The 22,075-nt window shown below is 42.5% G+C and overlaps 1 protein-coding gene across 1 annotated transcript in view; it reads right to left on the bottom strand.

Moving 5' to 3' along the window:
• Nucleotides 1-22,075, bottom strand: part of Slc15a5 (solute carrier family 15 member 5) — an 81,002-nt gene that overhangs the window by 40,855 nt on the left and 18,072 nt on the right. Inside the window, exons 4-5 of the mRNA XM_021165677.1 lie at nucleotides 10,343-10,566; nucleotides 3,720-3,906 (exon numbers count right to left, since the gene is read on the bottom strand). Of these exons, the coding sequence (XP_021021336.1) occupies nucleotides 3,720-3,906; nucleotides 10,343-10,566 (411 nt within the window). The remainder of the gene's footprint in view (nucleotides 1-3,719; nucleotides 3,907-10,342; nucleotides 10,567-22,075) is intronic.

Here is a 22,075-nt window from a genome sequence, read left to right on the forward strand (position 1 = left end):
CAACAGTTTATATCGCAAATTGGAAATCCTTCTCATTGCAATGTTTGTGTGCTAGATAATGCAAACGATTTATTAAATTTCAAGTTTGACCAGTTAGGTGAGATCTCCCCATCTCTCAGGAGTCCGGGCTGTGATTCTGCCTCTCAGACACTGTCATTGTCTTAGCCACCCACTTGGATTGAATATGACAGTTCCTGAAGGGGAAGCAGCTTAGTATTATCAGGCGAGGGACACTGTAAGAAACAGCTACCTACTACTGCAGTGAGAGGAGTCATTGGATAATGTTCACTGTCAACTCTACATCTGGAATCTTATTGGAAACAGATCTCTGGGCATGACTGAGAGGGAAATCCTAGAGCCAGCCTATTCTAGTTCCATTATGTGCTGTGAAAAACAATATACCAAAGCAACTGGGTGGAGGGAAGGGTTCACATGGCCACAGGTTTTCACTGTGGGAGGTTGGAACCTGAAGCAGAAACCTTGGGGACATGGTGCTTGCTGATTCAGCCTAAGGGTGGTTCTGCCCACAGTTGACTGCACCTTCCTGCATCAATCAGTAGTCAAGACAAAACTCCCTTATAGACATCCCAGAAGGCAGACGTGACCAGGCAAATTCCTCAACAGAGCCTTCTCTTGTATGGTTCAAGCTGTGCTGCGATGGCAGTTGGAGCTAACTAGGGCACACTCCTCCACCGTGGGCTGGAGCCCCAGGCTGAGTAAGAAGAAAGTGGCATCATCCAGAGAGTTTCACCAGGACATGAAAGCCAAACCAAGGGTACTTTCTGATAGCAATTTGCATAATTGAGTGCATCTAATACTAAAATTTCCTCTCCTGGTTACTGTGTGATGCAGAGTGACCTGATGCTGCGCTCTCCTGTCACTGAACCGTCTTCCTTCCAGTGGTCAGCATCCCCTCCAGATGTGGGCCTAAGTAATCCCTTCTTCCTATGAACTGCTTTGGTCAGATATTTTGTCACACACTCAAGGAACTTCACTAGTACAGGAACATTTAATCTAATTTCCTCTGATAATTGAAAGCAATAGTGAAGGTTCCAAATTAATGCAGATAATTTAACATCTACAATGTGACAGCCACATATCGCTGAATAATGGAATAATATTAATAATTCTAATGATAACAATAATAATAATGGTATAATAACCACCGAATTAGAACACCTGAATTCAGATGACACTATTGTGATGGGCTTTGAAATATTAAATTATGGTTTATTATGCATCTAAATGTATTATATACATGATGGTACCCATGATCAAACTAGGAATTCATAAATACATGCCCATTCATAATTTATATACCTGTATACTTCACTCATATATTTGGGAGTTTGAGCCTTTAAAGGGGAAGGAAATTTTAGTATTAGATGCACTCAATTATGCAAATTGCTATCAGAAAGTACCCTTGGTTGGGCTTTCATGTCCTGGTGAAACTTGTTAGTCTTCCATAATCATAACCAGAATATGGAAAACCCACCCAGATATCTAGTTTAAAAGATGCATATTATTATATGTTTATATTCCCATAGCGAACCATTATGCAAATAAATGAAAAAGTATGCAAATGAATGAATGAATGGAGTCTGGCTTAGAAACAACTAAATTCACGGTTCTGTACCCAGTGGGGCAAAGCTTCATTCCCTTTGAAGTGAGTCTAGCTTTCTTTTCTCCTGCCCACTAGGTCTTGTTACTCATGTGGCAGGGGAATAATTTAGCTCATCAACAACATCAAATAATGTGCTAGATAACCAAGCCACCTTCCTCTATGAGCGCATACCTTGCGGAATGGCCATGATTTCAAATACGTCATAGAGAAAGTTGCGCAAATGTATCCTGAACTTAAGAGACTTTATTCTAAGGAGGGATTTCTGATTAAGCTGTTGTAGCTGGGTTGTTTGTCTGTTTCCTTACAGGACAGATTTAGAACTTGTATGTATAAATTTAGTACCTCTGCCTTGGAAGTTTCATGGTACTTGCATAAAACTGCTAAGTTTTTTTTTTTTTTTTTAACATTTTGTAACATAATGGATGCATGCCAGAGGCTCTTGATTCTGTTTCAATAGTAATCCCACAAAAGTCAAACGTACAAAGCCCTATGTGCTTTTATTTGTGTCTTCAAAGTTCAGAAGAGAATCCAGAACATCCTCTAAATAATACTTAGATGTCTGCAATAGAAGACCTAGGAAGCATGTTAACATTCATAGATTGTAAAATATATATATATATATATATATATATATATATATATATATATATATATATCAGGATTTGTATTTTGCTAAATGCTATGGTAACATGCCTACCTGTTGGGAAATGAGTTCTGGAAACTTGTGACCTGTAAGTCTCTTGTCAGTGAGGATGGCCATAGAAACTATGATGATGTTAGTCACCTTGAGTTCTAACCAAGACCAAACACCTTGGTGTGACAGAATTGTGCCCATGGGTTTGAGGAAACACACAGGAAGTTGTGCTTCCTGTACATAAAACAGCAGGAAGCTTGTGTAGCCAGAAGGCTGCAGACTCTGATTTCTAAGGAGAGACACAACAGGTCAACTAGCCAGAAAAGAAGTCTGCAGTCTGATCTTTGAGTCTTTCAAGGGAATCATGTCTCAGCTATCACCTGTTATCTTTGTTTGCCTTGTGTGATGTTTCCCTGAGTTTCCAGTTTGGGTTATTTTTATTTACTTGTTTATTTATTCATTTATTTATTTGCCGATCAGTGGACAAGTGGTGTGCCCTGCAAATAGCCCATGATCACTAACACTCGTGAGTCTTCCACTGGGTATCAGTGCTTTGTTCTGGGGCACCCATAGCATGCTGCATGCTTTCAAGTCTTACATAACAAGGTAACCCAAGATTTATGTATGCTATTCCTCTCAAAGAAACCCAAAACCAGCAAAGTGCAGACAGGAGAGCTCAGGGGTGTGTGTTTCAAAGCCACATGGTAGCAGTTGAGTGGCCAAGAATGCCCAGGCTACATCCGCTGCTGCACTGGCCCTGTGGTTCCCTGACAGTGCCTTACTAAATGTGGCTGGGAGCACAGACCCATCAGAATGGATTATGCCACCTTTTCTCCATTAGCCAGATGATTTTATTTTATGGCTTAATGCCCATGTCCTAAGGAAGCGATCTTAAATTGTTTCACTTTGAAAACCTTTGAAAATCGTCACTATATTCCTTACCATCCGAAGAATTGCTATACAGGGGCTGTGAATTAGAGAATTAATTTTTCCCTTTCAGAGTCAGAGGCTTTATTCACGTTCGGCAAGTGCTTTAGGGTCATATCTCCATGCTCCCACTACTAATTTTTAATAAATTTTGTTACTGGTTCAGAAATTAAGACTATTAATTTTGGAGACTCACTAAGTATCTTCTTGGTTTAAGAACACGTTAGGGACAAATTGAGGAGTGAGGCCTGCCCTCCTGAAGGAAAGTCCATTTAGTGGTGTTTGGAGCTTCACTGACTTCTGAAGAGGCCGAAAAGGATGGATTAAAGAGATCATGTCAATGCCTGATTCAGGGACCTGGATGCTACCACTCATAAATATATCTTTTTCTGAAATATGGAAACCTGCATTCCTACTTAGGAGCATGTAGCTAGTTTAACAGTCTTTGTGTGTGTATGTGCATGTGTGTGTGTGTGTGTGTGTGTGTGTGTGCTGTTTTTAAGTTGCAAACAATTCCCTCAGAGTCCTACTTACTCATGCACGCTGACAGGAATGGTCCATCTCTCTTAGAGGGAAGTAGACAGTTGCTGAAGTAATCCATAAAGGGAGGCAGAATTAATAACGGCAGAAGGCTGATGGCGTTCATTAGCGCAATCGGCAGAGAAAATCCACCCCAGTTCCGGTTGGAATTCATGGTCTGAAGATAATATCCTGAAGGAATCTGCATGTGAGGGAAAGGGAAGTTAGACACTGGGGCAGCGGCTTAACTTAAAGGGACTGTACACTGTCAGATGCTGCTCCACTCCTGCACTCTCTGTGACAGGCAACACAGACATCATTCGCCTTTTCAAGACCCAGCTATGAGCCGACAGAGGACCTGTGGCCGCAGACACTCTGCTTAGGCCACTGCCACTGTCACCGATTCAGAACACTTGGCTCTGACTTCAGTTCACATTCATACGTTTCTCAGGCTCTGTTATCAGAGCCACAGGTACGGAGTCAAGTTGCTTAAATCCTCAAGACGCAAACTGACAATGTTCTCATGTACATTCAAGCAAAAACAACCAGAGCATAGGAAGGTTGTCTGTTTCACTCCAATGATGCAAGCAGGAGGGGCTAGCCTAGAATTTCTAGGTGACATCTAGTTTGATGACAAAGCAGGTTTTTTGTTTTTGTTTTTTTGTTTGTTTGGTTTGGTTTGTTTTGGTTTGTTTTGGTTGTTTTTGAAAAGGGACTGACAGAGAGACAGGTTACTTGCTGAGGGATGTCTCCAGGAGCTTTCCACATGGGTTTTGTTTCTAACCTCAACTAAGCAACAAGAAGAAAAACAAGACCAAAATTTCAGTGTTTGTGGCTCTCACTTTTAACTGTTTTTATTTAACCCTTTATTTTATGTGTATGGGTCTTATGTGCATGCAGTACCCATAGGGGCCAGCAGAGGGCATAGGATCCCTTTGGATTCTGGTTGTGAGGCATCAGGCTGGTGCTGGAAGTTTTACCTAGGTCCCCTGCAAGAGCAGCTGGCATCTCCAGCCCTATTGCTTACTTTTAAGCTGACTCTGGTGTGCTAATAGTTGTTTCCATGCAAAATGTCCTGTCCCCTAGAGAGTATGTGCTTGGATACTTGGTCCCAGAACGTGGTGTTGTGTGGGAGGTTGTGACCCCCTGAAAAGTGGGACCCTAACTGGAAGAGTAGGGGGACACTTTGAGGTTTGGTGTCCTGTCTTTACTTCCTGTTTGCTCTGAGTGTTCTGACTACAGATGCAATGTGACCAACTAACTGCTTCATGTCTTCTATGTCATAACTCTGTGGACCTTCTTGAACTGGGAGCCAAAATTAACCCTCCTCCTTTAAGTGGTTTGGGTTGGGTAGTTTGTTACATCGATGGGAAAGGTGTCTGATACACTAGCCAACCTCTACAGAACCTGTGGCGAACAGGTCTCTATATTAACTCAAAGGATGACAGAATTTTAAGATTTCCTTTGTTCCATCTCACAGTCTCAATGGGACTATTTTTTTCAACACAAAGAATTTTTCATATTTAAGGAAAACTTTATGCTAACTAAATCCACAACACTAACTTCTGGTCTCTTCCTGTATGGCAAGCCTCTGGTGGGTCAACATATCAGAACCAAGACAGGCATATCACACATGACAGGGACATTGCTTCATGTGTCTAAGTGCCCTTAGTGGTACATAAGATGTCTTTGAGTGCCAGGAGCCAACAAAACCACCGAGAGGCACAGAGCCAAGACCCACATGTCTCTTGCTTGAGGAATGCACTTTACAAACTGCTTTTCGTACCATACTAAAGTCGAAGTGGGAGCCCTGCATCCCCATCATCCAGGGAGAGCCACTTTGCTCCAGCACCCATCATGGCTGCTCACCAACTGCTTCTCTCCAGTTAGGAGGTTGCAAGGCATGACAACGGAGTCTGCAGCTGTTAACAGCTGACCAATGATAAAAGGCATTTCTTGTCATGTCATCTGTTCAGACATAGGGCTGAACCACGTTTTCATATAGCCCCTCTTGTCTACATAGAGCACATCCTGCTGATTGTTTATCTCCAAGTCTTTTATGTAATACCTAGGATAATGAACAAGGGTTGCTTTGATTGAGAACAGAGGACAAGAGTGAAGGGTGAGTTAGCTATTTCTGCTCTGCTTCCACAAAATTATCACACACACACACACACACACACACACACACACACCCCAGAGGGAAAATGAACAATGGATCAGGTGTTTAAAAAGTGCTGGCAGTTGAATAAGTTTAAGTGTGAGCCCAGCATCAGAGCAGGTTTCCGTTACCAATTTCAAATGAGAATTATTGTTAATCGGAATAAAGTTATTATCGGCATGAATCACAGACACTGAAACCTGTTAACTTAATAATGTTGCAAATGTGTCATTAATCTTTAGCGAAGCAATATTAATATATCGCCTGATCCAGGGAAGAGCCATGGCGCCTTGAAAGCTTGAAGTCAGTCCTGCTTCTGCCTCAAGTTCTGAAATCCTCCCTGCTTTAAAACTTTAAATCCTTTTATTTCACGCAGGCCTCTGAGTATTCAGCAGTAATTGCTGCCAATAGAGATTCATTTTCACCTTTGAGAGGCCCTAATGTCAAACGGCAACCTTGTCGGCCTTAATATCAACATATTTTAAATATATGGCACGGACCTGAAGGTCAATTATTGCTACTAAATCTAAAATGTGGAATTCTGGGATGTTTTATTCCTGGCACTTTGATTTCCTTTTGTATTAATGATTATTTCATCTGGCAGCAAAAATCTAGCCTCAACCTGTCCTGGAGGGGATTTCCTTGGTCAACCTGGAGAAGTATGCTCTAACGTTTTCTTTTATTTTCCAGCAAAACACCACTCTATATAATTTTGGTCCCTATGGAATTTATATCAAGGATATTTAGTCAAGTGTGTGGGGGTAGGGTGGGGGGAGTGTTGTGGACAATGGCGAGGAGTTTTGGTATCGGCCTTGAGTGTGGGCAGCCATGCTAATCAGTTCCCAGTTACTTAATCTTCTATTCACCGGGACATTAGACATATATTTATTTTAAAGACAAGTTCTCAAAGTACAGCCAGGTATCCAGGCTAGCCTTGAGCGCACTCTGCAGCCCAGAGTGGCCTTGAACTCACTGTAATCCTCCTGCTTCAGCCTCCCTAATGCACTGTGGTTATACACATGTGTCACTGCACTCAGGTTCTAAGCCTCTGACCTGTGACAACCACAGTGGCTGTGCACTCTTTCTGTGAGGATTTGAGTAGCTATTCAGAAACCAAGTTGATGAGCTGGCTCAGCTGAAGCCTACATGGTGGCAAGGGACAATTGACTCCTGTGTGGTGTCTTTGACCTCCAAACACAGCCATCTCCCTGCATCAGATAAATGTAGATATTTGGAAGTCATCTTTAAGAAGCAATGGTGAACAATAGATAATAAATACTTAGGGGTTTTTTACCATTAAACTGGGCAAGTATTCCCTTAGAACTTAGCTTACCAACTTTTTCCTTTCTTGTGCAGCCCATTCATTTTCCTGAAAACAACACCTCACCCACAGAAAAGATAGCTAACTTGAGCGCGTGTGTGTGTGTGTGTGTGTGTATGTACATGTGTGTGTGTGTATGTGTGAGTATGTGCGTGTGTGTATGTGTGAGTATGTGTGTGTATGTGGTATGTGTGTATGTGTGTCTGTATGTATATGTCTGTGGTGTGTGTGTCTGTCTATGTGTATATGGGTGTGTAAGAGTGTGTGTATATGTGTGTGTGTATGTGTGAGTATATGTGTGGTGTGCATGTGTGTGTATATATGTCTGTGGTGTGTGAGAATGTGTGTATATGTATGTGTGTATGTGTGAGTATATATGAGTATGTGTCTGTGTGTGGTTTGTGTATATGTGTGTGTCTGTGGGGTATGTGTCTGTGAGTGTGCGTATGGGCATGTGAGAGTGTGTGTATATGTGTGGTGTGTGTGTGTATGTATATGTCTGTGGTGTGTGTGTCTCTGTGTGAGTGTGTATGTGGGTGTGTGAGAATGTGTGTATATGTGTGAGTGTGTGTCTATGTGTGGTTTGTGTGTATGTGTGTGTCTATCTGTGAGTGTGTGTATGGGCATGTAAGAATGTGTGTATGTGTGGGGTGTGTGTGTGTGTGTGTGTGGAGAGAGAGAGAGAGAGAGTAAGAGAAAGAAAGAAAAGGAGATGAGCAGTAGATGGGAAGATGGGAGGGCTCAGAGGCAGATGGAAGGGAACAAGAGCAGGGAATGTGAGGTCTGACTGTATATATAATTAATATATACTATATAATAAATATATTTACACAAAAAGTTCACACTGAGTGGAGAGAAATCACTTCACCAGAAAGACAAGGAATTTATAATGTGCTCTCTTAGCACACAACGGTTTAAGAGTAGCTGTGAATTGGTTAGTAACTTGGTCTATAGCTACTAATGGTCATCATTATTTTCTCAGGCCGAGGGGCCTTTCTAACAATGTCCACGTCAATGGAGAAGGCTCTGCTGAGTCTTGTTTTGGTGCCTGCTCCTATGTGTACGGTCAGGAGGACTCCCCATCTGCATAGATTCCACGCATTGTTGGGGCCAGGAGGTGGGAACCCTTTCTGTAAGGGATCACGTGATGAGGATGTCCACACAGGGGCTCCTTGATAGCTTTTCAGTTCTTTCACCTTTAAATATGAACAGCCACAGACATGACAAACCAACGGGCGTGGCAGTGTTCAGATAAAACTTTACTTGTGTGTGGACAGTAAATTTTAGCTTCCATAGAATCTTTAAGCAGCACAAACTACTCTTGGTTTTTCCCCAATGATGCAAAATATTAAAACCAGAACTTGCTCTACACACAAAGATGAAAATAGAACCAAGAGATGTCTGAGGATCGAGGCGCTTGCCACACAAATCTAGTGACCTGGGTTCAATCCCTAGAGCCCACATAAAGGTGAAAGAAGAAAACAGACTTCCGATGTCTTCTGACTTCAGTAAGAGTACCAAGTGGTGTTGTATCCCTTCCCACACCGTGCGCTTGTGCACATGCAATAATAATACATATTTTAAAGATAGGTTATGGACTGAGCCTGGCTTAGAGGCAGCAGCTTGCTGGGCCTTTATTATTATTATTATTTTTAATTTTTTACTTTTCTCTTGCTGTAGTGGAACACCAGGAGCAGAAGTTATTTTAGACAGAAAAGGTTTACTTTAGCTTAGGACTTTGGGGGCACTGTCTGTAACAGTGGGCAAGGGCTAAGAATCCTGGCATGGTGACAGGAGCAGGAAGCTGGCTGACCACAGTTCATCCACACACAGGAAACATGGAGAACAAACAGAATGGAGTAAGGCTTTGAACCCTCAAAACCTGCCTCCAGTGATGTAATTCCTCCAGCAAGGCTCTGTCTCCACAGACACTGTCACCTCCCAGGGACCAAAGGATCCAACACATGAGCCTATTGGGAACTTTTCTTCTCCACCTCTTCAGCCGGGGTTTACAGGAGCAGGCATGGGCTGTTTTGAGAGTCACGGGTCTCTTGTTTTCTCTCTCATGGATGTGAGCTGACAGGTCACCTTAGTCTCTCATCTCTAAGTCATTTAACTTTCTGCGCACATCTCTTCTTTAGCACACGAAGCTGGGGTTAGGAAAACTCCTTTTCCCCACCTCTATCGTTCTGTGATCGAGGCGCACAACTCACTCATTAGCTTTCTAAGTAATAAGTTGCGTTTGGGGTAGCCATCAAGAAAGTCCTAAGTTTGTTCAAAGACTTTTATAACCGTCTCCTTCGGCTCCATAAATAACTTAGTCTTTGAGCATAGTTACATTAATTTGTTTAAAACCACATATATCTACAAAAGACACTCTGGGCTTAGTGTTTTCTCTTTGATTTCCTCCCGGCGTAAGGACTGAATCCCGGAAGGCTAGTACGTGAGCAGGAAGAGAATCATGTCCTCTTTAGTACTCGCACTTGAAGAGTTACTGAAGGTGGACTCGCACTTGGCTCCTTAGGGATGCTTTCTAAAGGTTTAATGAAGGGGGAGGTGAAATCTGTCCCTTGGGGGATTGCCTCTGGGTCTGGGATTGTCATGAAGACTCTAAACCTTAGGGCTGTGTTCTCTGAGACACTTGCCCACACCTTTGGCCAGTCTTGGCCAGTCCTGCAGAGCTGGTCCTGTCAGGGGTCCCTGAGACTCCGCGGAACTCTTAAAACCAGGGGCTGCATTGCTCAAAAGGGACTGCAAAGGCTCAGAAAGGTGGTTGAAAGTGCCTGCTGGGTGGTTGTGGTTTGAGTGTGAAATGTCTTCTCTAAACCCTCCTCTGTCGGGACACTTCGTCTCCAGGTGGTGGCGCTGTTGGAGCAGGTTGTGGAATCTTAACGGGTAGCGCCTTGATGGCACACATGGGTTTCCCAGAGCCAGCCTTACTTCCTTTCTGTGGACAGTGAAGGACCATGTCCCTCAGGCTGTGGATCCTTTCATGCTTCCACAGACCGTATCCCCTCAAACTGTGAGCCCAAACAGACCTCTCTTCCTCAAGTCACTTTTGTCTGGTATTTTATGCCGGTAAAAAATGACTACTACAAAATGAAAATATACAAAGTTGCCATGCCGTTGTTGGTGTGTGTTGGCTGTCATCCTTACCTGCATGAGGCACGTTCTGTACAGGAGCTGGAAGCTGAAGAGAGGCAAAAGGGCAGAGAAGACGTTTCCTGTATCTTCCTCTTGGAGTTCACTGTGGTATCCACCTTGTTTTTCCATGGCATGGTCTAACCAACTTGATCCATCTCGCCCAAAGTGGCAGATTGGCAGGCAGCGTGTTTTCAGGGCCCTAACAAACGCCCTGGAGATAGTCAGGAGGGAGCAACCTGCAAAGCATTGGAGATAGCATATGTTAGCACAGAGATGGCTTTTCAGCCCTCTTAGATGTGAAGCAAGAACTGGCTCCCAAGGACAAAAGGTAGTAAAAGCGGCTTAGAAGGCTTCCGCCCCCGAGGGGTTGGATTAAAAGGAGCTGCTGACAGGATGGCTCCAGATGACCAGCCCAGGGTGGCGCCTGACAGCTGATGTAAAAAAATGAAAAAGGTAAGATCAATGGTGACACATTAGAAAAGGACAGGTGTGACAAAATACGGCACCCGCGCAGAGAATTTCAGAGTCTCTTAGAAGTCTCTAACTTTGCTCATTAATGAATAAGAGAACCTGGACTTTCTTTCATATCTTTTACTCAGGAACCAGAGCTATTCTGTAAAATATAAATAATCCTCGTTTTACTTGTCAGGTAGCAGTTGGGTTTTTTTTTTTATTTTGACACTGAGATAAAGGCAAACGTGTTCTTTTCTTTGATTTCACGCCTGAATTTCAGACTAAAATTAAACGTCGAACTCTTTATAAACATCTTTATGAATGTTGACAACGTTACTAAAACTTTGGGCTGTATGAGTTGGCTTTTCCAGGAATTTCCTCCTGGTTGACATAGAGGACATCACAGAAATGTTGTGTTGGCTCAGATGTAAGCATCTACCCGGTCACAGTTATGTGAACATCACTGTGCCTCTTCTAGGTTTAACGTAGACATTTTCTTTGTCTCTCTTAGGCGTTCCTGCACCTGTGAGAAGGAAGACACCCTTGGTGTGTAGTCCAGCTACGCAGTCTTGATTGGGACACTTTTTCACAGTACTCCCTTTGACCAGACAAATCCTTCCATGAATTACAGACACCGAGTTTGGTACAATACACATGAAAACATTTGAGTTTCTCTCAGGAAGTCATCTAGAGACACTTCAAATAACAATAAGTGTCATTTTATTGTGCCTAAATTTTCCATAAGAAAATTCTAGATAGGATGAATGCTAGGCAAAAAAACATATCATTTAAATGTGACCAATTATTGATTGTTATATTTAAATAAGGAGTACTTATCAACATTTCCTTCTATGGTTATAAAGTCAGTGCTATTGATTCCCTCTGATCTTTTCTGTAAGGCTTGTAATAGGCTGATTATGCCAGCCTTTGATTAATTGAGGAGCTAGGGGCCTGGTAATTGAATATGCACCCTTTCACCTCAGGTCACTGAATCAAATCCAGCCTGAATTGGTAGTGACCAAGAATGATTATACTTGTGGCTCTCTGGTGCCCTCTGGGAAGTATCTTTAGGTCACGTGCAGGGGCGTTGGGATAATTGCTGAGGGGCTCAGATCCATCTCAACTCTTGCTGTTCCCAAGCACTGAGGAAGGACCAGGATTGGTGAAGCTGAGAAGACAGAAGCACGTGGGTGGCCACCCTTGTGTTCCTTAGAGGAGTGATAGAGAAAGGGCTTCATTACCATAGCAGGAGCTGTTCAGTCACGAGGCATTCCTAGCTATTTCTGTGAGTTACCTGGTTTAAGTCAAACAAGAACTGGATGTGTGATGATGAAGTCTAGAAGTTGGACATAGGCAGGCCTGGGCTAGGTGATGTAACTTGACATATTCTTATATTCTTGTTTGTGTTGCTCCTCAGCTCAGACTCTATCTGCTTGAGCTGGCTGGTTTTGTGTCAACCTGAAACAGGCTAGAGTCATCTGGCAAGAAGAAACCTCAACTGAGCTAATGCCCCTAACAGACTGACATGTGGAACATTTCTTGATTGATGGATGTGGAAGGGTCCAGTTTGCTGTGGGTGATATCACCCCTGGGCTTGTGATCCCAAGTGCTATAAGAAAACAAGCTAAGAAAAGCACCGGGAGCAAGCTAGAAAGCAGCACTCCTCCATGGTCAGTCTTTTCTCCATTTCCTACCTCCAGGTTCCTGCCTCCTGAGTTCTCTCAGCAATGGAGTCGAGATAAACCACTTCCTCCTCATTTTGCTGTTGGCCATGGTGTTATTTCACAGGAATAGGGACTGTAACTAAAACACTTATCAACTCTTAGAAGAAAAACATTGCTATGTAGATAGCAGAGTTATGATTTACTCTGATCCAAATCACTCTGGGTTTATCATTAAACAGCAATTATTTATAGGAGGCTAGTCATTAGTTCCTAAAGATACTTCCTCTACTTTTATTTCATATTTAAAATTTAGGGTCTTGTATTAATATCTGTATTAAACACACTATGGCTTTACTATAAACCAGACATGTTTTGTTAAGAGAGAAAAGTTGAATTTGCTTCTAATACATGCTATACACTTGAACTCTTCATAAACAATTAAGTATGGCTACAATGTTATTTCTAAAGAAAATTAGCTTAGATTGGTGCTTATTACATTGTTAAAAATCAGTTTGGTCATGGAGGAGAGATGGCTCTGTGGTTATGAGCCATCACTGTTCTTCCAGAGGGCCTGAGTTAGGTTCGCAGCACTCACAGGTGACTCCAATTCCAGAGAATCTGATGCCCTCTTTGGCCTCTGAGGGCACCTGCACACATGTGTATATATCCTGTCCCTACTCATATATAGACAAAATTAAAAATAATCTTTAACAAGTCAGTTAAAAAAAAATTCACCCAGATGCCCATAATTCCAGCAACTTCGAAGGTAGAAGCAGGATTATGAGACCCTATTCTAGAAAACAGAGGAAAAACTCAAGTATGATTGTCAACATGTTTGTGAAATACACAAACAAAAAATTAAATATAAAAAGACATAAAAAAGGTATATCCTGGTAGCTTATTATTAGTTCTATCAGACATCAAATGTAACTTTCCATAATTTTCTACACATGTCTTCTTCTGTACCCATTTTATTGTACAGCAGTAATAATCCTCAGGCCAGCTGCACTGTTCTGTGGGCCAGGTTGTAAGGTATTTGGGAAAATAAGTTCAGTGGAAAAAAACTGTATCTGACACAGTGAAATAAACTAAGAAAACCAAGTGGCCAAAAACACAGCAAATGAACAAATGACAGTGATTTCTAAACATCCTACTGACACAGGAAAGTGTTCAGTGCATGCCCAAGACGTGAGGATATGATCACAGATTCAACATATTGACTGTGAGCCAGGGGCTGTCTTTGTATCTGGCATCACCGGCATCATGGCAGGGGGCAAGGCTTACAAATCCTCAAGCCCTCTTTGCGGTCTCCGAGGCACCGTAAGCAGGAAAATCTCTGCTGATATATCTGCGATGAGAATGCAGTGGAGAGAACGCTCTTTACTACTACTGCGGGTGGTGTGCTGAGGTTTCCCGAGGTGTACACGCGGAGGAATGATGGCTGGGAGTCACTAACACGACCTGGAGGACGCAGGCCAGGCGGAGCATGAAGTAGATGTGAGCTGGGATGGCGTGAGCAGCAGTGAGGGCTTCTGAGGTAGGAGGAACTGACGAGAAGAAGCTGGTGAGAAGGTAAGGGCCAAGGTTTTCCTAGAGATGAGACTACACAGAGCATGGGAGCCGTGTACAGTCCCTCCAGGAGTGTTGGGAGCCACCAAGAGGTTGTAAGTGGACGAGAGATAGCATACAGTGTATGTTAACGGGAAGCTACGCTAGAACCTTAGAACACGCAGCCCTGAAAGGGCTGTGTGCATCGGATCCCTCCTTCCCGAGCTCAGGGAGATGGAAGAGACAGAGCAGATGAAGGACAACAAGGAAACGAGGCCCTTTAAGTCAACATGAGCGAGACTCATGGACCCACAGAGACTGGGGCAGCATGTACCTGGCTTGCCCAGGGCAGCAGCCATCCTCTAGGCTTCTATTGTGGCTTCTGTGTGTGTGTGCGTGCGCACAAAGGAGTGGGTCTCTGATTTGTAGAACTTCCTTTGGGCATTTATTTATTTATTTAGTCTTCTCTGGTGTCAATGTGATAGCTTTCATTTTATCTTATTATATTTCATTTTGTTAAAAAATGAGTGAATTGGAAAAAAAAAAGGCTACTGTGGGCCCTGTTTGTGACTAAGTCAGAAAAGGCTCACTCACCTGATGCGTATGAGGATTGGAGTTTGGTTCTTAGGACTGAAGAATAAACAGAAAAATAAACAATAACCCATGAACCCAACGGCTGATTGACTTCAGGGGATGAGAAAGGAAACTGGGAGCTGGACAGTAGAGAGTGGTGTTGCAGGCAGGACTGTGGCAGCGGCAAAGAGACACAGATAAAATGGACTATGTTCTCAACAATCGGCAGGATCTTCTGATGTCTGAAGGGAAGGCGTGGGAGAAGACAGTAGACTGGAGGTGGCTACATTTCCTTTTAAACAGCTGCGGGTTGATGACATCACGAAGGAGAGAAGAGATTGGCATGAGCTGGGCATGGTGGTGCATGCCTTTCATTCCAGCACTGAGAGGCACATGGAGCTGAATCTCTGTGAGTTCAAGACCACTCTAGTAGATATAGTCAGTTCCAGGTCAGCCAAGGCTACATAAGATGAGAGAGAAAGAGACAGAGAAAGACAGAGACACAAAGAAAGACGAGAGAGAGAGAGACACAGAGAGAGAGAGACAGAGACAGAGACAGAGACACAGAGAGAGAGAGAGACAGAGAGAGAGACAGAGAGAGGATGGATGGAAGGGAGAGGTACATTTGTAGCTCAGGGAACTAGGAGTTGAGCTGGGGTCACATTTGACACAATGCTGGGTAACTAAGTCCAAAAGTTAAATGGAAGTGACAATGTGCTTTTTAAGGCTGGGAGAGAGGCCTATGGGTACCACTCACGTCACGGGCCTGGGAATGCTGGAGGAGAGAGACAGGCATGAAGAAGAGACACGGTTCTTAAAAGGAATCCCGAGCTTCTGTTATCATCAGGTTATCATAGTGGGGGATGATTAGGAGGATTGAAGAGGAGAACCAAAGGCAGGGTATGCTGTAGATATAAGACAGGGTGTGCTGTAGATATAAGACAGGGTGTGCTGTGTATATATAAGGCAGGGATGTACTGTAGATATAAGACAGGGTTATGCTGTAGGTATAAGACAGAAAAGTATTGTAGATATAAGACAGTGTGTGCTAGAAGTATAAGACAGGGTTTGCTATATATATAAGACAGGAAAGTTCTGTAGATATTAGACAGGATGTGCTATATGTATAAGACAAGGATTTACTGTAGATATAAGACAGGGATGTACTGTAGATATAAGACATGGATATGCTGTAGGTATAAGACAGAGATATACTGTAGGTATAGGACAGGGATGTACAGTAGATATAAGACAGTATGTGCTATAGATATAAGACAGGGACATACCATAGATATAAGACAGGGTGTGCTGTAGATATAAGACAAGGTGTGCTGTAGATATAAGACAGGGTGTGTTGTAGATATAAGACAGGGTATGATGTAGGCATAAGGCAGGGTGTGCAGTAGGTAGGAATAGAGCAAGACAGAGCCTTAAACCAATGGGCTGGGCCACCTCAAGAGGCCATTCTGAAAAAGAAACCATGAGATATGTGCCTGCCAGGGGCACGGCAGCTGACCCCATCACTGTGTTTTTCCCTGTTGAAATCACCTACACATACATGCTATACCATCTTTATGGTGAATCCATTAGGCTTAAAAGAAAGCTTTCATCTGCTCTCCAAATAAATGTGTGTCATGGAGACTCAGTCTCTAAAGAAAATTCCACTGACATTACAAGTCTCAGATTATTTTTGCGCACCCAGAGAAGAAAGGGGATATTGAGGNGGGGGGGGGGGGCGACACAAGACACACTCATACAATACACACACGCGCGCACACACACACACATACACACACACACACACACATATTCAGAATGAAAATTCAGCTGAGATGTAGAGTTCTGGCTCAAAGGCTCAGGACACACACAGCAGGCATTCACTTTCTAAAATAAAACAGATGAGCCATTTTAAATGTTTTATTGCAAAATCCAAGGATTGCAGCTATTACTATTGAAAAAAACCTTTTAGGAAGCCATTTTTCTATTCTTTGTACCTCTAAGTCCTTGGCTCTGATGTTCTGCTCCTCTGACCTTGATCTAATCATGAATATCTATGGTACTTAATTATAATAATAAAAAATCCGCCTACATTGCACTCTCCATGGTAGAGGCATATTTTTTTCTCCTTTGGTCACCTGCCAGTTCTCAAAATTATAGCAGTGGGAAGAAATGCAAATGAAGGGCGTGCTTGACAGCTAAACATAATGGAATGCATGGTCTACATTTGAAAAGTTACCTTAAGATAAAAGGTAGCATAGAAAAAAAAATCCCTTCTTTAAGGTCACCTATGGCTTTGAATTATAGCTTAGAGAGATTTCCAATTTAGTCATCAGAGAGGAAGAAGCCAAAATAAGGATTCTATCCTTTGCTGGGGAAAAGATAGAGCTTCACTTCACAGTCATTGGGTGATCCAGCAAAGCAGAGACCACAAACAAAACCATCAGACGAAGAAACAAAGCGCCCACTCCCATGCAGCCATGGTGTGCAGCGACATTCGTGAAAAACCACAGAGTGTCTTCTGGGTTAATTGTATTCTTGCAGCTTATACATTTGTTTTCTTATTAATAATAAGCAAAAGGAATCACCTTGACATAGGATAAAATATGAAATTTTTGGGCTCCATCAAGAATTACAGTTGATGCTATGGGTCTGTAAGACTTGAAGGAAAGTATTTCATTATTCAGATAAACATGTTTTTCAAATAGGGTGGTGGGAAGTTCCTGGACATATGCTGAATTGTTCTGAAAATGTTTAATTAAGTCGTTGGATATATGTGTGCTTGTTTATCATGCTTGTTTGAGTCAGAATCATCCTGTAAACAGGCTGGTCAAGAATTTGAAATCTTGGGATAGCAAATATGTTCCATGTTAGTGTCTATCTATCTATCTATCTATCTACCTACCTACCTATCATTTATCTATCTATCTCCTCTCTCTCTCTCTCGCTCTCTCTTTCTCTTTCTCTGTCATAGTGCATGAAGGTTGAACCCAGGGTCCGGTATATTGAGAGTGCTTGCTACTCTTGCATAGGATCTGGGTTCTGTTCCTAGCCATGGTTAGAGGCCCAGCAGCATCTCTAACTTCAGCTACAGAGGATCCAATGCCCTCATCGAACCTCTGTTGGTGTCTGCACACATGTGTGCACACACTCACATTGATCAAAACACGATTGTGAACTTGGATACTGTACTGGCTGGTTTTGTGTGTCAACTTGACACAAGCTGGAGTTATCACAGAGAAAGGAGCCTCCCTTGAGGAAATGCCTCCATGAGATCCAGCTGTAAGGCATTTTCTCAATTAGTGATCAATCGGGGAGGGCACACTCTGGGTGGTGCCATCCCTGGAATGGTAGTCTCAGATTCTATAAGAGAGCAGGCTGAGCAAGCCAGGGGAAGCAAGCCAGTAAGGAACATCCCTCCATGACCTCTGCATCAGCTCCTGCTTCCTGACCTGCTTGAGTTCCAGTCCTGACTTCCTTTGGTGATGAACATCAATGTGGAAGTGTAAGCTGAATAAACCCTTTTCTCCCTAACTTGCTTCTTGGTCATGATGTTTGTGCAGGAATAGAAACCCTGACTAAGGCAGGAGGCAGTAGTAGGTGCCACAGCACAGCACAGTCAGAAATGATTCATATTAAGAAATCAATTTGCTCAAGCAGGTGAAAGTGAAGTTTACTGGAAAATGCAAAATATTTTAAAAACTCAATGGAAGAGCATGAGTGTGGTGAAGCACATCAGTGATTTCACCACTGGGGAAATAGAGGCAGGAGGGGCAGGACTTCAAGGTCATCTTTGGCTTCATAATTGAGCCATGGCCATTTTGGATTACATGAGATCTTGTTCCAGAAAAGTAAAAATAAGTAAATAAATAGAAGAAGATTCTAATAAATGGAAAAAAAGCCAATGGTTGCTAGTTGTAAGTTTTAGTATTGTTAAAACATTAACTCAATACAAAGATATCACAGCAACACTGTATGTGTATGTTTGTGTGTGTGTGTATGTGTGGGTGTGCCCCCCAACATACAGAAGAGCAAAAAATATATCCTTAAACACATATTGGATCTCATGTACCCTTGAATAGTCAAAATAGTCTGGAGAAAAAAAACTAAATTTGGGTGCCCAGTATTCTCTGATTTCAAATCACACTACAAAGCAACAGTGATAGAGAACACACCGTTCTAGAATAAGAACGGAAATTAAGTTCCTGAACCAGATAGTCACTGAATGATCTTCAACAGGAGGCAAATATTCCACAGAAGGAAAGGTGAATATCCAGATACAGAAGATGAATCTGCACATTTACCTCATGCGAGATACAAAATATTAAACTAAAATAGATTAAAGACTCAAGGCCATCAAAGTCTCAGAGAAATCAGGAAAATAAAACTCTTCGAGGCCTTGTACTTTGTTTTGTTTTCTTGGATGTGACATCCAAGGCACAGCTAACAAAATTTAGAGAGAGAGAGAGAGAGAGAGAGAGAGAGAGAGAGAGAGAGAGAGAGAGAGAGAGAGAGAGAGATTAGGGTAAATATATAAACTGCATATCAAAGGAAACAGGCAAACGGGCAAAGTGTGGAACAGGAGGAACTGACTGTAACTTACATATCCAATACAGGGAAGGTCAATATTCAGGATATAACAGACCTCTACACGTTCACAATGACTAGAACCAAATGTCCAGATTTTAAAAACAGACAGAGGACTTGAAAAGATAATTTATCAAACAGTACATAAAAGTGGCTGACAAACATCAACAAGATTTTATGATTGACCCTTTGGAAAACGGTGATTGAAATTGTGATGAGACATCAGCTCACATTCACCAGTGTGGCCACAATCAATGGCAAAAGAAGCTAAACGCTGGCAGAACCTGACGAGCATGAGAGTGGTGCCTGGCACAGGGATGGGCGTGCTGGAGAGGCAGGCATTGAGGGAAGCAGCAGGAAATGGTCTTAGGCAGTAAAAGAGGAGGAGATGTACTTCTGGGCACATGATCCCAAGGGTCGGGACTCTGAAGGTGCCTGCACAGCTCTGTTTGTAACAGCAGTCTTTATGTTACATGATGGGTGTATGCAGTTTAACTGTTCAGTAACAGATGAGTGGATAGAAAGGAAAAAGTGTTGGTTGCATCATATGCTTGCAATCCAGGCGCTTGTTGGGTGCTGGTGGATAGGGAGTTCAAGGTCACTCTGGGCTACATAGTGAATTCTCAGCCAGCCTGGGCTATGTGAGGGCCTGTCTTAAAATAACCAATAATGACGTGTTCTATACACCGGAGTATTATCCAGCCTTAAAAATGAAGAAAATGGGGGTCAGAGAGATGGCTCAGTGGTTAAGAGCACTGACTGCTTTCCAGAGGACATGGGTTCAATTCCCAGCACCCACAAGGCAGCTCACAAGTATCTGTAACTCCCAAGATCTGACACCCTCACACAGACATACGTGCAGGCAAAATACCAATGCACATAGGATAAAAATAAATAATTTTTAAAAAAAGTTTTAAAAAAGGAAAAAAATGAAGATGTCATATGCTATCACATATGTGAAACAGGAGGGTATTTATTTAAAGGGAATAAATCAAAAAGGAAGGAAGACTGTCCATAATACCAAAACCACATGTACAAAATTAAAGACATATATGTATATATTAAAGTTAAAACCACACAAGAAGAAGTTAAAGTAAACTAAAGCCCAGAAATGAAACAGAAAGTAGAAAGTCAGTTCCTATGATCTTCAAGGAGAGATGGAGGGAATTTGTGGACATAGAAATTCTGTGTTTGGAGAAGAAAGAGGAGTATGGAAATCCACTTTGCTGAACTCACAGGGATGTGGTGTGAATATTCATCTGAGCATCAGTACAGACCTGAGTTTCTTCCCTTACAGGGGAAATTACATGTAGGTAAAAGAAGTCAGTAGAACTATGGCCACAATAGGCAAGACCTTACACGTCCTAATTGAAGTAAATAACATAGTCCATCACTTCTGTTCCTTCGGAGAGTTGGTTAATATCAGGATGATGGGAAAGACTGGCCGGAAGGTTCTAAGTTGCAGTTAGAGTCTGGAAGATCTGGTGCTGTTATAAAGCAGAGTGACTGTACAGAACAGCAGGGTATCGTATTGTGTGCTTTATTTGTTTGTTTTGTTTTGTTTTGTTTTGTTTTGTTGTGACAGGGTCTCACGTACCTCAGTCTGGCCTCAACCTTGTTTAAGTAGCTGACACTGGCTTTGAGCCTTTGATTTTTCTGCCTCTACCTTCTAACTGATGGAATTACATGTATGTGCTACAATCCAGTACAAGTTCAAGTATTTTCAAAAGCTTTTAAAAAGGATTTTGAATGTTGTCTTAGCCATAATGAGATAATATGGGTTTAACCCAACTGAAACATTAAAGATGATATGTGTGTATGTATATTGAAACATCATGATACCCCGATAATATGTATGTTTCCTACTTTTATGTATCCATTAAAAATACATTCAGAAGCTGAGAGATGGTTTAGTGACTAACGACACTTCCTGCTTTTGCAGAGAACCAAAGTTCAGTTCCCAGCTTTCACATCAGCCTGTAAGACTAGCAACAAAGGGATATGATATCTAATGCCCTCTACTGGCCACGTCTGGCAACTTCACTCACTAAGTACCAGCGTCTGTCTGTCTGTCTGTCTGTCTGTTTGTCTGTCTATCTATCTATCAAATGTAACTTAAAAACCTTTAAAATAAACAAATTTATGGTTCAGGCCTACTGCCACATGCCTGTAATCCCAGTACTCAGGAACTGGAGGTATGAGGATCCTGAGTTTAAGATTAATGTGACATACCCGGAGAAGTAGAGGCTAAACCGCTCTACACAATGAGATCTTGTTTGAGAAAACAAAACAGGAATGAGAAATGTGGACACCAACCCGGTATCAAAACCCTCCACCTACCATCTGTCCTGCCTGCAAGATGTGCTGGGGCAGTGGTGGCCCAGAGCTTGTGGGAGCCGCCAACCAATGTTTGGTTTATCTACTGTCTGGGTGGCCAGGAACTGGAGACTAGATAACCCAGAGACCTGAGAAAAAAATGAAATAATTGCTAATAATGTTCTACTGTGCGCATAGATAGGCAGGTGCCTTGTTCACTGGTCCTCAGAGAAGCCTCCTCTGGCAGAAGATGGGGGAAGGGTGCAGAGACCCACAGCCAGACGTTAAGTCTCCTCAGGTCCTTCCCTCCGTGATTTGGAGATGGGGAACCCGGAAGGAAGGACTGTAGGACTCAGATGGGATGGATGGAGAACACCAGAAGAACAGTCAAATCAACTAGTCAGGGCTCACGTGGGTTCACGGAGACGGAAACTGCGCGCACAGGGTTCTCAGGGATCTGCACCAGGCCCTCTGTATATACGCTATGGCTGTTAGCTTGCTGTTATCGTGGGACTCCTAATAGTGGGAGCAGGTGTGTCTCCCATCTTTTGCCTGTTTCTACCTATAAACAATGATGACACTGAGAAGTTTATTTCTAAGTATCAGA

The sequence above is a fragment of the Mus caroli genome, chromosome 6 (assembly GCF_900094665.2).
Source record: "Mus caroli chromosome 6, CAROLI_EIJ_v1.1, whole genome shotgun sequence".
In the NCBI taxonomy this organism is placed as follows: Eukaryota; Metazoa; Chordata; class Mammalia; order Rodentia; family Muridae; genus Mus; species Mus caroli.